The sequence below is a fragment of the Pogonomyrmex barbatus genome, unplaced genomic scaffold, assembly GCF_055798465.1.
Source record: "Pogonomyrmex barbatus isolate J1 unplaced genomic scaffold, ASM5579846v1 scaffold1, whole genome shotgun sequence".
In the NCBI taxonomy this organism is placed as follows: Eukaryota; Metazoa; Arthropoda; class Insecta; order Hymenoptera; family Formicidae; genus Pogonomyrmex; species Pogonomyrmex barbatus.
The window spans coordinates 13,482,845-13,497,590 of NW_028297098.1; the positions used below are offsets into that span (position 1 = coordinate 13,482,845).

At 28.4% G+C, this 14,746-nt stretch overlaps 3 protein-coding genes across 6 annotated transcripts; all 3 read left to right on the forward strand.

Moving 5' to 3' along the window:
* The first annotated feature begins 362 nt into the window (after window positions 1–362).
* Window positions 363–5,415, forward strand: LOC105422224 (cilia and flagella-associated protein 47-like). The gene is made up of 6 exons (XM_089080978.1): window positions 363–835; window positions 911–1,188; window positions 1,312–1,446; window positions 1,514–1,739; window positions 1,890–1,987; window positions 2,067–5,415. The coding sequence occupies exons 1-6, from the start codon at window positions 635–637 to the stop codon at window positions 2,275–2,277; spliced, it is 1,149 nt and encodes a 382-aa protein (XP_088937104.1). The 5' UTR covers window positions 363–634; the 3' UTR covers window positions 2,278–5,415.
* Window positions 5,416–5,909: 494 nt separating this feature from the next.
* Window positions 5,910–9,743, forward strand: LOC148938165 (cilia and flagella-associated protein 47-like). 3 transcript variants are annotated; one of them, XM_089080940.1, is made up of 4 exons: window positions 5,910–6,032; window positions 7,630–8,147; window positions 8,376–8,673; window positions 9,126–9,743. In XM_089080940.1, the coding sequence occupies exons 2-4, from the start codon at window positions 7,681–7,683 to the stop codon at window positions 9,405–9,407; spliced, it is 1,047 nt and encodes a 348-aa protein (XP_088937066.1). In that variant the 5' UTR covers window positions 5,910–6,032; window positions 7,630–7,680; the 3' UTR covers window positions 9,408–9,743. The 3 variants fall into 3 exon arrangements, with proteins under 3 accessions (XP_088937066.1, XP_088937068.1, XP_088937076.1); XM_089080942.1 differs by having other exon boundaries at window positions 9,121–9,314; XM_089080950.1 differs by having other exon boundaries at window positions 9,145–9,314.
* A 544-nt stretch (window positions 9,744–10,287) lies between these two features.
* Window positions 10,288–14,730, forward strand: LOC105422228 (cilia and flagella-associated protein 47-like). Of its 2 annotated transcripts, XM_089080921.1 has the most exons (11): window positions 10,288–10,412; window positions 10,561–10,787; window positions 10,850–11,195; window positions 11,367–11,525; window positions 11,647–11,860; window positions 12,092–12,310; window positions 12,859–13,055; window positions 13,217–13,439; window positions 13,598–13,756; window positions 14,458–14,606; window positions 14,688–14,730. In XM_089080921.1, the coding sequence occupies exons 1-10, from the start codon at window positions 10,305–10,307 to the stop codon at window positions 14,598–14,600; spliced, it is 1,995 nt and encodes a 664-aa protein (XP_088937047.1). In that variant the 5' UTR covers window positions 10,288–10,304; the 3' UTR covers window positions 14,601–14,606; window positions 14,688–14,730. The 2 variants fall into 2 exon arrangements, with proteins under 2 accessions (XP_088937047.1, XP_088937042.1); XM_089080916.1 differs by having other exon boundaries at window positions 14,458–14,730.
* The last annotated feature ends 16 nt before the right edge of the window (window positions 14,731–14,746 follow it).

Here is a 14,746-nt window from a genome sequence, read left to right on the forward strand (position 1 = left end):
TTTCATTAATTTTATCTCCTTTTTTTTTATTTTTTTTTCAGAAAAAACAAAAGAATGTTTCCTTTCAAGTACATAGCATACGTGAATTCGTGAATATTGACAATATGTCAAAACAGAAATAAGTTTTATAATTTGGAAGATATTAATCAAAGCCATACATCTTTTTAAATAATTTGTCTGATCGAATCTCTTTTCAACAGTAGATGGTATAATTTATATGTCAGGATGAATCTTTCAATGACAACTGTAAGAAGATTAAAATAAACAATATCTTTTAATTACGAGATAAATATAACAAAATAAGCAAAACCACGAATTCATAAATAATAAAAAATTAAATATAATTAAACATAATTAAAATTAAAATATATAGAAACGAAAAATTTTTTAAAAATATAAAATATTAGTACAATATTTGCGTATATAATGCCATTTTTCGTTAGCATTATACAAACGATAAAAGCTTAATTTTTATATTTGTATTTATTATTTCTTGAAGAGTCGCATTTTTTCTTTTTGTATTAATTATATCAATTTGTTAAATATTATATATATTATGTTTATACATATATGATATATTTCACAAAAATATTGGTTAAACATTTATTAATAATAGAATAAAAAGTCAATCGTCATGATACAAGAGAGAAAGGAAATACAAATAGCACTTCCTATAGATGAATTAGCAGGTATAAAGCATGATAATGTGTACATCTCACCGAGTCATATAAAATTCAATGAAGCTTTTGAAGGAATTACGTATCGACAGCGTATGACTATCAAGAACATCGGCTATAAATCTGCCTTCGTCAAAATTCGGCAGCCAAATTCTATAGTAAATATAAATAAATTACAAATTTTGTTCGTTTTAATATATAAGAAACTCTTAATAGTTAGTGTTCTTTGACAGGCTTTCCAAGTAGAAACTTTGAAAAGTAGCATATGGCTGAGTCCTGGATTAAGTATAACGACATGTGTGACTTACACTTTTAAAAGAACATCCATGTTGCACGCAATAATTCCAATTGAGATCAATGGAAAAGTTTTCGATTATCACGTGATGTCTACATTAGCCAGCGAATATATTAGTATCGAGCCGAAGTCAATAGATTTTGGTACAATTGACATTGGTTATGCGTCAGATTTTAAAATTTTAACAATCCGTAACGAAGGAAATAAAAGTACCAGGTATATGCATTATTCAAATTGAAAACTTTTCGAATATCGCGATATTCGATATATCGCGTTAAACAAGTTGCTTTTAAGCAACAAATTTTGAATTTTGTAAATTCTAAAATAACAATTTTCCAGATTTTCTGTTGATCTCGGACATCATTTAAATATAACCGTAAAGCCTTCTCGTGGAAGAATTAAACCACAAAAGGAAATAAAACTTCAAATTGAATTAATGGGCGTAAATGAAGGCATCTTTTATAGCGAGATTTGGTAAGATATTCTTGCTGTTTTGTTATCGTATTTTTCGCAAGATAAATTCGATAACAAATTTTCTCAGGATTAAATCTATTCCGAACATACGTGTTCCAATCAAAGTACATGTCATCGTTCCGAGATTGGTGGTTTATCATCCGAATACGATCGGAGATCTTACCTTTGTTGATTTTCCACCTACAATAGAAAATACTAGTAGATACGACACTTTCGTCTTGCGTAATCTTTCGTCTCGAATCTCCAATTATGTCGTTCTCGGAGAGCTCGATAATGAAGTAAAATGCATTCGGGTATGAAACTGTTTCTACAAACAAGATAAAAATCTTAAATCGATAGCGGATTGTTGGAAGATACAAAGTTTTTTACGTTTTAACTTGACTTATATTAATTTAAATTTTTAATCGCTTAGGCTTGTACGTAATTTTATATTATTTTTGTAGGATATCGATCGCAATCAATATCCGACTTTTAATATTTTTGAAATTTATCCGCTCGAAGGGCGAATAAATCCATTCCAAAGTATCATCTTTGAAGTAAAGTGAGTTCAATATTATTGTATATTGAGTAAAAAAAATCATGTTACGTATTAAAAAACAATATTTAATAAATAATTTTAGATTTTCTCCAATAAACATATTAACGCAATGGAGAAAAGAACATGAACAAAAATTGCATGAAAAATATAAAAATGGACGTCCAAGTCTAAAAGATAAAGATTTTATGCAATTTATTAGAATAGTTCGAATTCATTGCATAGAATCAGAAGATATTATCGGTGCGTCTTTTTGCTTATCTTGCATTGTTAGTATACATTTTTGCAGCATTTAATAGAAAAATCAAATTTACATTAGAATTTTTAAGTAAGAGAGCATTAAAAATATTTGAAAAAATTTTACGATTAAAATATTTTAATGGTAATAAAATCAACTAAATAAATTTATATTTGATTAGTTAAATAATGTTTCTAGGGATTGAGCCTGTAAAGGATATTGTGATGGATTATCCATCACAAAAAATTTATATACGTGAGTAACCATTCCTTTTTAAATAATATCTCTTGAAAAAATATTTAAATAATCTTATAAATAATTTTGTAGGAAATAATAGACGTAATAAAGTAATTGTTATGTATTTTAACAGAAAACTCACTGATGGAAATTCCATCGTTAATATTCAGCACTGATTTAGAAATCCATGACATGATAAAGCTTTGTCTTTATGGCGAAGTGGAAACAGTACAATTGTGTTTCGAACCTGATACCCTCTATTTTGAAGACTTGATTGTCGGCCAGATATCACAGCGCGTACTTCGCCTGACAAATCCTTCTGCCGTTGCACTAATATATTTAGAATGTGCGCCAAATGCAGCCGCACGTTGCTACCCAAATTGGATGAAACTTAATCCGAAAGCATCGACAGAAGTTCTTGTTAAAGTTCGCGGCAAAGAAAGTAGTAATTATTACAAATACTTTTTAAATACAGTAAATATTTTAGTTTTATATTTACAAATTCATGAAATAATATTTTAAGAAAAAATTTTTTTCTATTATATAGTTTTTTTTTCTCCCAAATATCTTCTTTTTTTAAGAAATACTTTCAAAATATTAAAAATGTTTAAAATATTTATATTTAAACGTTAACAATGCATTTCAAAGTTCAATATTTTGGCGTGACTAATCGCGTGACAATCCGCAAAATGAAAAATAGTATAGTATGCCATTTTTATTGTTAACATGTTATTGTAAGGTTAGTATAAGTTTTCTTATTTAAAAAATTCTATTGTAAATTATTATTTCGAACCTTGAAGCTATTGAGTTACTTTCTACTTGAGCGATCTTTTACAAAAATTTCAATAGAACCGAGGGATAAAGAATTTTCTGCCACTACTAAGTATCTTCAAAAATCGAAAGTTACTAAAATTCATTTATCATGTCAGTAAGATAATGCTTTTTCAATATGAAATATTGTCTGCTTCTACCATTGCTGTTTCAATATTTAATACCTTTTATTTCTGTCGATTTTACATATTAGAGTAGAGTATCCTTTTTTATTCCTTCTCAAGCATTCTTATCGTTTATTTATTCTTCTGACTAAAATCCATCTAGTTTAAAGTAATGCAAAAATGTTATTGTATAAATATTTTACCTTTTAATAAATGTCAATAAGCTGTTCAACTATATTAGTAACATATGTCAGACGCGATAAATAATCACGTGATAAATAATCACCGTTTTATTTAGAAATTAGAAATAACCACTTGCGTTACTGATTTTCTAATATCATAGCCATATTTACCACAACGATAAAATACATTCCGCAATTTTCTTAGATTTTTTTTTACATATTAAACATATTGATTTTATTATTTTTTGTATTCATATTAATTAAACAAATTTCTTCTATTTTTTAAATATTTTAAATCACTTGTATTTTCTTTCGAAATATATATTCCATTAAATGGATCTGAGCATTGTACAGAAGCAAATTGTTATATGTTTTATCTTTATTTATTTTTACAGTTACACCTTCCTTCAAATTGTTCTTCAACGTTATAGCGGATTCTTACGACCTAACTATATCGAGAATACGATGCTTCAAAAGAATAAAAGTTAAAAGTTTTTTCGTTAAATGCACGGTGAATATTATTTTCAAATCCATGAAGGGACTTTTAAGTAAGTCTACGCTAAATAATTCTAGTTGGTAAAAAATTAAATTACTTAACATTTCCCATGTATTTTTTTAATAAAGGCAAAAGGAGTTTGACAACAAAAGTAATGGATGACGACGAGGAAATCATAAAACGCCTTTTATTTTTACCTAAATGCAAATTATCATATAAAAACTATTCGGAAATAATACAAAGATCTGTAGAAAATGTATGCTCTTCGTTGAAGAAATCTATTTCTGCAACCAAGACAGCTGTATTGATACCTTTATCACCTTTACAAATATATAAAGTTCATATTTATCCAACCACTTTTGCCTTTGGCAAGGTAAGTAACTCGAAACATAATATAGTAATTCATAAAATCGATCAAAAATTTCAAAAATTACAAAAAATTATTTCTCTTTCTCTCTCTCTTTCTCTTTCTCTCGTTTTTTAAACAAAAATATTATAAAAGCTTTTATAAAACTTTTTAAATTTAATTAATTATTATGGGCTATATGATAAATTGTACAAACAAGAATTGATAAAAACTTGCTAAATTATTTTAATCTCAGATATTGGGTGATTGGTAGGTAGCACTGAATAGCTTCAATTATCATCAGTTGGTTATAAAAAATACCAACGACGTTCCAGTGATGATACGATTATTGAATTTGCCAAAGCGTATCCACTTTCCAGAAGGTAATATAATAATTTTGCAACCAGACTCAACGACGACAAGATTAGTTGAATATTTCGCGGCCAGAATCGGCAGGTTTAATGGATATATCACTTACGTGATTAATGATAATCATTCTTTCGAACTCGATATTACTGCCAACATTGTTCGCAAGCAACTGCAGCTTGACAAAAGAGAAATTCAACTTGGAAAGGAATGGTTGAATGAAGAAGTTTATCAACCAATAGCTTCTTTTGTACGAATTATAAACAAATTGGATGCAAAAACACATTTCAAGTAAAATGCATTTTTTAATATAAAAAAACAATAATTTATGTAATTAAAAATCTATAATATAAATTATCTTAATAATTAAAAGAATTGAAAAAAATTATTTAAATTGGAATTGAATTCAATTTCCTAACAATCAATACTTTTACTCACAATTTTGATAAATTTTCATAAAATAATTCAAATATCTATAATACAGCACAAGTTACATAATTTATTACAGATGGGAAATACTAGTGACGTCTGGATTCTACATAGAACCGAAATCAGGTTTCGTAAGAGGTAATGCGATTCTACACGCTTATGTATACTACAAATCTGATAACGTTAATAATTACGATCAAGTAATAATGAAGTGTGAGAGCGGAAGTTACGTATCTTTGCTGCTTAACGCACCGCGATTTGCACCGAAAGTCAAATTTATTAATGACAATACGGATCTCGGAGAAATACCTTTCAATTTACCAACGAAAGTGATCGCCATTCTCCAAAACTTTGGCTTTAACGAGGTGACATACGAGATAGACAGCGCGTTAATGGTACACGGCTGTAGTGTTAATCCACCACGAGGAAAAATATCTCCACGTGGTATCGTGATCCTTGAGGTATGTCCTCTGCCAGTCATAGTAATACTTTTCGTATCTTGCAATCTTGCAATAAAAATATTCGCCATTACTCAGGTACAGCTTACATTCGATGTTTGCTGCCGTTTTACGACTGTAATTGTCGTTAAACTTCAAGGATGCCTAAAATTGTCATATAAAATAAACGGGACTGTATCATTTCCACGATTAAAACTGCTGCCGCAAAGAATAAACATGAAACGCGTCAGTATTGATGCTCTGCAAATTCAGCAAATAACAGCGACAAACATCGGGACGACATTATTAAAACTGCAATTCATGTTAGAAGATTATCCTGAATTTCACATCTCTTTGTCGGCAAACGTCAGGAGCTCGAAAATAGGTAAAGGAAATTTAATAATCTAAAATAATAAATATTCTAAAATAATAAAATAAATAATGTTTCTTTTTAAGAGTTAATATTTTTTTTAAAGAAATATAGATTTGTAATTTTAATAATTAATAAAACGATCGATAATTTAGGTATTATATCTACGAATTATATCTAATAAATCAGGTAGTTTGACCGTGATTTATATTTGATAAACAAAAAGGTCTGGAAGGGATCACCATCGTCCCGGGCGCAAGTCAAAAGTTTTATCTGCACTTTCGACCAGTCGATTTGGCCAGTTACGCTTTTTATTTGCCGATCGTAATAAATCATCTGCTCGGTCCAGTATCGATGCTGAATCCCAAGAGCATTCGAACGTCGGAATTTTTGAAATCACGAGAAGCACATTATGCACATTTATCAGGTTTTGTTATGACGCCGTTCCCTGATAAACTGCCTACCATATCTATCGATTATACTGTGGCTAGTCGTGTTGTTTTCTTCAGTAAATTTTCATTTCGATTCAATACTGTGACTAATGAAGTAAGATTTCGCACATACTCATAAAAAAACAGAAATAGAAATATGAGATTATAGTACAAAAATTTTTAATTTTTCTAATTAAAATTATTTTGTTAAAAATCATGATTAAAATAAGATTATCGCCTTATGAATGAGGCGAATTAGATTTATTTTTTTATTAAATAATTAACTTATATATATATATATATATATATATATATGATATAATATATAATTATTGGCTTATCAAGCGCAAATCAAAACAGAATAATTATTTTCTTTCGTAAAATTTGAAAATTCATTTCATTTCATTTTATTGATTCAGATACTACATTTTGTTAACAGCACAATGACACAATTTTAAAATTAACAAAATTTTTTTCATTATCGATAAAGTCTTTCTCTCTGAGAATAAAACCGGATGTACAAATTGAAAATTTATCCTATAAGTTATAATTTTAATGTAAATTCTAAATTTTTTCTCGGTTTTTTGTATAATTAGGAATATTTTTACCACTTCTTTAAAAATTACATTTACAATAATATTTTGAATAAGTACGTTTTTACTTGAATATCCAACTTTGAAAGTTAGCCTGATGAAAAATCGATGAATATAAATCTAGTGTAAAGGAAAAAGGTTGAACTTCCGATTGTTATGTAAATGAATTTTTTGTCTGCTGTGCAGCCAAAAATTTCGATATTGTACCTATTGTATTTGACATGCTCACAGTCAGGCTATTCATTCTTAGTCAGACAAATCTTTCTTCATCTAAACTTTGAATAAAAGACATTTCTTAAAATTGTGAGTTTACAAAACATTTTACATTTATTTCAGAATTCTTGAAATTCTTTTAAAACTTCTCGATATATTACATCAATTTGATTTATTTATAAACAAATAAATTATTCAAACAGTGATAAAGACGTAGAGAGAAAAATGTCAAAAAAAATTTTTTTATAGAATAAAGGAAAATAATTATTATTCTTATACATTTATAAGTGCAAATTTCATATAATTAATACATATAAAAATACATTTCTATATATAATTAAGGCACCTCAAATGTATTCTTTCGTTTCGCATTAGCTGTCCGAAGAGCTGTTTATAGAAAATCGGGCAACATCAAGAGAAGTAGCGATGTCGATAAACATCGAGGATTTTAATAAAGTTAATTGCCCGTTCACCATAAAGTGGTCTCGCGGCGCCGAGATTAGGAGATCACCAGATTCGATCGAGTGCACCTTACGTCCTGGCGATAGAGTCTTCTTCGTTCTTGAGTTCAAGCCGAGGAAACGCGGCAGCTTTAGTGCGGAGGCACCGATATACGTTCGCGGTGAGCTCGACGACGGCATCTTCAATAAATTACGTCTCGACGGCGAGTTTCCCGCCAGTTCGATCGACGTAGTGCCGACGGAGATATATCTTACGCCTGTTCCTCTCGGCACGGCGATAGAGGAAAAGTTTAGGATCCAAGCGAAGCACTTTGATAACACGACATTTATACGGCCGAACTTCTTGACGACGACGCAGCGATGCAGCGGTGATTACAAAGACGAATTATTACGCGTTGAGTTCCTTAATGGCAATGCTATCTCTCCCCAATCGTGAGTTGAAAATTATTTTCGCTTGCAAATTTGAATTATATAAATAGGCATTAGTAATATTAAAAACAACATTTAAAAAAATATAAATATATAAGCAAAGCGAAATTTAAAATAAGGGAGAGGTCCTCCGTATAAATCTAAACTTATTTTGCAGAGAATCAATATTTTTTTCATCAATATTCTGTAAGTGAAAATATTTAAAATAGATATTGTTTTTATTGCAAAAAGGTACGTGGAACTTGAAGCGAGAATAACATTCAAGAGCGATCAGCCCATATCATTTTGTTTGACCATTGAATTTTCGGACGATCATGCGCTTGCTGTATGTTTTTTGACGGTATATGCGACAGCGGACAATAATTTGTTAACGACATATATGCATCCTACAAAGTCCAGCTTTGATAAAAAATACATGGGATATTTAAAGAATGTCTCATGTCCTTTAGAATTATCAGATAGCACAACGGACGAAGACGATTATAACAGCGAAGTAATTCCTAATGTAGACGGCTCCACACGTAAACACGTGCGTTTCTCAATTTTTTCAATTTGCTATATAATGACATAATATACTTCAGAATAAAAACTCTCTCTCTCTTTCTCTCTCTCTCTCTCTCTCTCTCTCTCTCTCTTTTGTGACGTATACTTAAAATTTTATCAAAATGATATTAGCTTCAATTCTTATTTGTCGACGTTATTAAGATTTTGTGGTAGTATTCTTTTTTACAATTTTCTTACAGAAATCTTTTTTTTTTTTAATTTTTTGTTTTATATTATAATATTTTTTTAACTTTTATTTTTATTTTCTATTTTATCTTCTTTCTTGAATTGAGAAAAATTATAATGTTTTAAACATTGTGTACTTTTTTAATGTGTTTTTATATCTTCTGTATTCTGAAGTATATATTTTAATAAGAATAAGAGAATAAAATTATTTGCTATATGTTTTACTCATGTAATTTATTTACTTAAGTACAGAATGAACTATTTGAATCAGGACTCAGCGTTACGTCACCTTTAAATAGTTGGAGTAGAAGTTTTGTTGATTCGAAATATTGGATCAAAAAAATAAATGATAATGGAATAGATAATAAGAATATACAAGTAGATGGAAATCCAGATGATAAACAAGTACCGATTTGCAAAAAATATTCACCGTTAAAATATAAATCGTATAAATCTATTGATTTTAAGATAATAGACCCCAAGTATTCTAAGAGTTTTTTGCGTTTTAATTCTGATGACAATCAAAATGAGTAAGTTTCAAAAAGTGAGAGATAAAGTATATTTAAATGTAATTTACGAATTGAATTAAGAAACTAGAATTAAAAACAAACAATACATATTATAGAATATAGATAATAAAATCTAAAAAATTTAAAAGTAATTATCAATCATGTTTTTTTTTTCATTTTAATGATCAAAACTTAATGAAACAGACAATTAAGTTTAATAAAAATCTTTATTATAAAAATTTAAAACTATAAATATAGAAATAAAAAATATATAAAATATATTAATGCATAAAATAACACAATGTGCATAAAATAAAATAACACAATGTGCAAATAAATTTATAAATATTTTTACTAATAATCTAATTTACTAATAGTCTAATTTGATTCCTTCTTTTATCCTTCCTAATTTTAAGGATTTTTTAAATATTCAGAAATTATCAATTTAACAATAATTAAATAAAATTCTGCACATATATTTAATTATAAATATAATAAAATGTAAGGTCTGTAACTATAACCATTTTGCATTTTTATTTATTAATAATAGCAAATATATGGAAAGAATAATGACAGTTATGGAAGAATGGATGTATTCGGGCCCATTAAAGTTTAGATTTTATCCAAACATCCCCTACGGCATTACGACAGCTTTTTCATATTTCTACACAAAAAAAAGATCATATATGAAAGATTCTAAACAGAAAAATGATGCAGCTGTGCCGTCATTTATCAATGTCCTCGAGTCGCTCGTAGGCTCCAATATTCACACTTATTTGGGAGAATTGTAATATTATAATATTCACGCATTTGAATATGTTTCTTCAAATATATTACTGTACTTCTTTGTTCAAGGTCAAAACAACCATTACCTGAAAATAACGTTGAAAGAGTCGATTATGTTCTTCAATTATATAAAAAGATGCTTGATTTTCTTTTATCTCATGGAGCTTATCTAATTCATATTTCGCCGCAACTTCTTCTCAATTATGACGACTATTTAATTAGCATTGATATAACACAAAACAATGTGAGTTACAAGTTATGAGCTACGAGTCATGAGAGAATTTTATTTAACACAACAAAATTTAATAAGATTTCTATTAAAGGTCAATAGATAGAAAAAATGTTTATTTAGACTATAAATGATTTATTTTTTTCACGGCTAATTATTACAGGCACGAAGAAAGAATCTCGGTGCGAATTATGACCAAGACGAACGGCTACCGCGATACTTATTCGAATCGCGAAGTGAACAATGTTGGCTAGATGTGATTTTGCAAACGTACAAATGTTTTGTACTCCGTGGAATACACAAACGTAAATTCTGGAACGGGTTCTCTGCAACGGGTCTCTCGAAGAGGTCTACGGTGTATCGGGAATCGATAATATCATCTACATCGAGGTTCGTTACACCGCGATACGTAATTCCGCAATCGCGTTTCTAATCTGGTACACCTTTCCCAGCTCGCCGAGACAATACGAGCTACACGAGAGTGCTATTCGGAATATCGCAAATTTGCCAAACCGTGAACTCACGACCTCCGACGAGTATTGCTCGGAAGAAAAGTTTCTCCTGGCTTGGCTGCAATATCATTACGAGCAACAACGAGCGCGAGATTGGATGACCGATCGCCGTGTAATTTTGAATCCACGAAGGAAGCAGGATGTGGCCGAACGTCGCACAATCCAGAATTTTCATCGCGATTTGTCGGATGGTCTTGTATTAATCGCGGTTACCGTGGCCTACTGTCCCTTTCTTATTGACGAGCATTTTAGTAATTTGTACATCTGCCCGAAAAACAAAAAAGAGGTAATTTAAACATTTGGCTTTAACAATAAGTTAAGAAAGTTCGTTAGTTAAAAAAATATAAATGATTTTGTATTGAAAATTAAAACAATATCAAAAAAAAAAATATATATATATATTTATTTAATTCTATTTCTATAAATATTATATAATTTTCGTAATACCGTATGATAGATGCTGCATAACGCTATTTGTCTAGTCACCGCTTGGAGAAAAATACGACTTTGCTTTATGATTACGCCTATGCAACTAGTTAATTCGAATCAAGTGCAAATGTTAATACTGGTCGTCCATCTTTACCAAATTTTACCAACGTACGTACCCTATACCAAGGTTTGTATAAAAAATTCATAAATTCTTTATTATGTATCAATACTTTCTAAATATAAACAACTTTAATTCTAAAATATACACAGTCCTGTAAATTGTAACAACGCAACTGTTATTATTACAGATCAAATTTAATTGTTCGTTGTCTCAAACCGTAACGAAGCAAATAAGCGTTTCGAACCCGACAGATAACCCAGTAAATTATTTATTGCTACTCCTAAGCAATGTTAATCATTCTTTTTCTATCCTGAAGCCGGTGTCAATTTTACATTTAAATGCCCATAGCAACAGCCAAGTGCAAATACAATTTCATGCCAAGAAAATACGAAACAGTAGAGGTAAAAAATAAATATGTTTGAAATGATCTTTTTTGATTCCGAATGTTTGTATTTATTATATTTTATCCAATTTGATAATTTGAAGCAGCTTCGTTACTTTTGATATTTCATCGAACTAAGCATTTTGTAAATTTTGAATTTGTTCAAAATGAATTTAGGTAATGCGATTTTTTTTAAACTTTCGCGTATAATAGATTCAGAATTATAATAAATTTATTAATGTATTGATAGCGTACTTGATCCTTTGCGGTTGGGCTATTGGACCACATTTTGGAAGGAATCAGATCATCGTCTTAGAGAGTTACATCGATAATCTAGGAATTGCGAGCGAATATACTATACGTAGCAAATTGTATGAGGTTGTCGAGAAAAATTTGAGAATCAGCGTACCTTACAAAAATGCGGCAGAATATGAGATATGGATGACAGAGGAACGGCCAAGCCATCCTTGTAAGGGAAAATAAGAATTTTTGAAAGCTGCTTTCGAAAATTTTTAAAGTTTATCGCAAACACGGAGAATTATCAAAATTTATATTAAAAAATGCTTATATCAAATACATAGTAAAATATAAAAAAAGATTTACAGAATGTTTTTGAATATTTGAGAATATGAGAATGTTTTTGAATATTTGAGAATATGTTTAAATCTTATTAATAATATCTTTTCATAAATTAAATTTATTAGCAGTTATTATTTATTAGCAGTATTTAAAGATGTCCTATATTTTATAACAACCTTATTTATGAAAATTTAATATTATTATTATAGAACATAATTTCAAATGTTTAAGGTAGATCTCATTGAAAATTAATCTGATATTGTATCGTTATAGAAGTCTCGGAAAATAATATATGTAACGTCAAATAATTACATTTACATTTAATATAAAATATATTCTAAGCTAATTTATCATTTTTAATTTTATAACAATTTTATAATTTTATAAACAATATATGTAGATATATATATAATTTTATATATTTATCTTTATTTTTAGCATCTCTAAAAATGACACAATGGAGTGAATTGCTCACTAGGAAAATACCGAGAAGACTTTTTCTGAATCAGAAATCAATATTTGTTGCTGAAGGAGCATTAGAAGCGTATTTATCTATCAGCGTGGCATGTATTGCTGCTAAACAACGAACATTTTGGTTGATTTTTCAAGCGCAAACGGGCGACTTTATTATTCAAGTAAGTTTTATGATAAAAAAATTGTTTTATCATTTAAACTTGGCAAAAAAATATTGTTAAAAAATATTTGTAATATAAATATTAAAAATCTTGTTATCATTTAAAACTTGATAAATTAAAAATATTATTTCAATAATATTATGTTTTCCATCGATTAACAGATAAATTCAATTTGGCAACCATTAATCAACGATCACATCGTTGTTAAATGGACAACTCAAAGAGAATGCCCTTGTTCAGATTGGCAAAGTGTAAGCGTAAGAGACACTTGTCCGTTTAATATTGATATACCATCGTGTAACATTCAACTTCGAAAATGTGTTGCTGAAATGTTTCAAAAAAGTCTTGATAAGCGGGAACGTTTGTTTTGGTCCAAATATTCAAGTATGTCCCAGTAAATCGCATAAGTAGAGATCTAAAAACTTATTCGCTAAATTTCTTCAATATTACTTATCTTGCTGCATTAATAAACAATTAAATTACGTTGCACTTTTTTATCTGCTTTTATTCTATCTTTAATCTCTCCTTGCTTACAATTTCAGATACTTGTATCGAATTACGATTAATAAAGTGGTTTATAGAAAACGATACTGACTCTGCTTTGGAATTTACTCACGTTTTTAATACTGCAGTCACATATAAAATTACGATTTCGGACAAATTAAGTCCTCTCGTTCTACCAGAATATTTTACAATACAAGGCAAGTAAATTTTGGAACGTATATTTTATTTGCTTTTTCTTAATTTATATTACATATATGCAAAATATTATATTTTTAAGACATTACACATTATGTCTTTGCTAAAATATAAAAATATTATTTCCTACTGTCATTTACCTATGAACTTATTAGTTAATTTGGAATTGTGTATTCAAAATTTTTGAATTATAAACTATTAACTGAATTATAAACTATTATTTGAATTATAATCTATAAAAAAACTTAAGAATTATCTAAAAATGCAAGAATAAATATAATTTTATTTTTTATCTATATCTTTTTTTTCATTATATAACAAAATAAATTCTTTTTATACTATTCTATCATCTTTTGCACACTCGATACAATTTGATAGAATATATCTTTTTTAAAATTTTTTTCGCATTAATAAATACATATACATATAGAAGTTTGAGACTTTGCATACGATGTGTCTAAACATGCAAATTTTGTACAATTTGATTAATGAACTTTTAGCACTTGTCACTCATTAAAAAATTTGTATAATATCGACATTTTGATATTAAAATTTTTATCTCAAAATAAAGAAATTTGGCATTAACCGTTATCATGCAACATTCAAAACACCCTTTATATTTTATCTGCATATATTTTATGCAGATTGCTGTATTTTATCTATTTTCAGGAAAAATAGTTTTTTTCATAATATGTATATTTAGATGTGAGATCATTCACCCAGCAAGTTCCAATGATCATACATATTCTACCAACAACTCCTCCATTATATAAAGCAACAATCACGTTAACATCCTTGGATGATAAAGAACTTCGAACATATGTTATTAACTGCTTACGATCATAAAGGCAAGTTATCATTATTATATAATTATGCAGGTACATGAAAATAAATTATTTAACTGTAAACATAATTTATTTTCGGTATAGGAAGTTTAGAAACATAATAAAGAGGGAATAAAATAATGTGAAATAGTACTAATCATTATAATC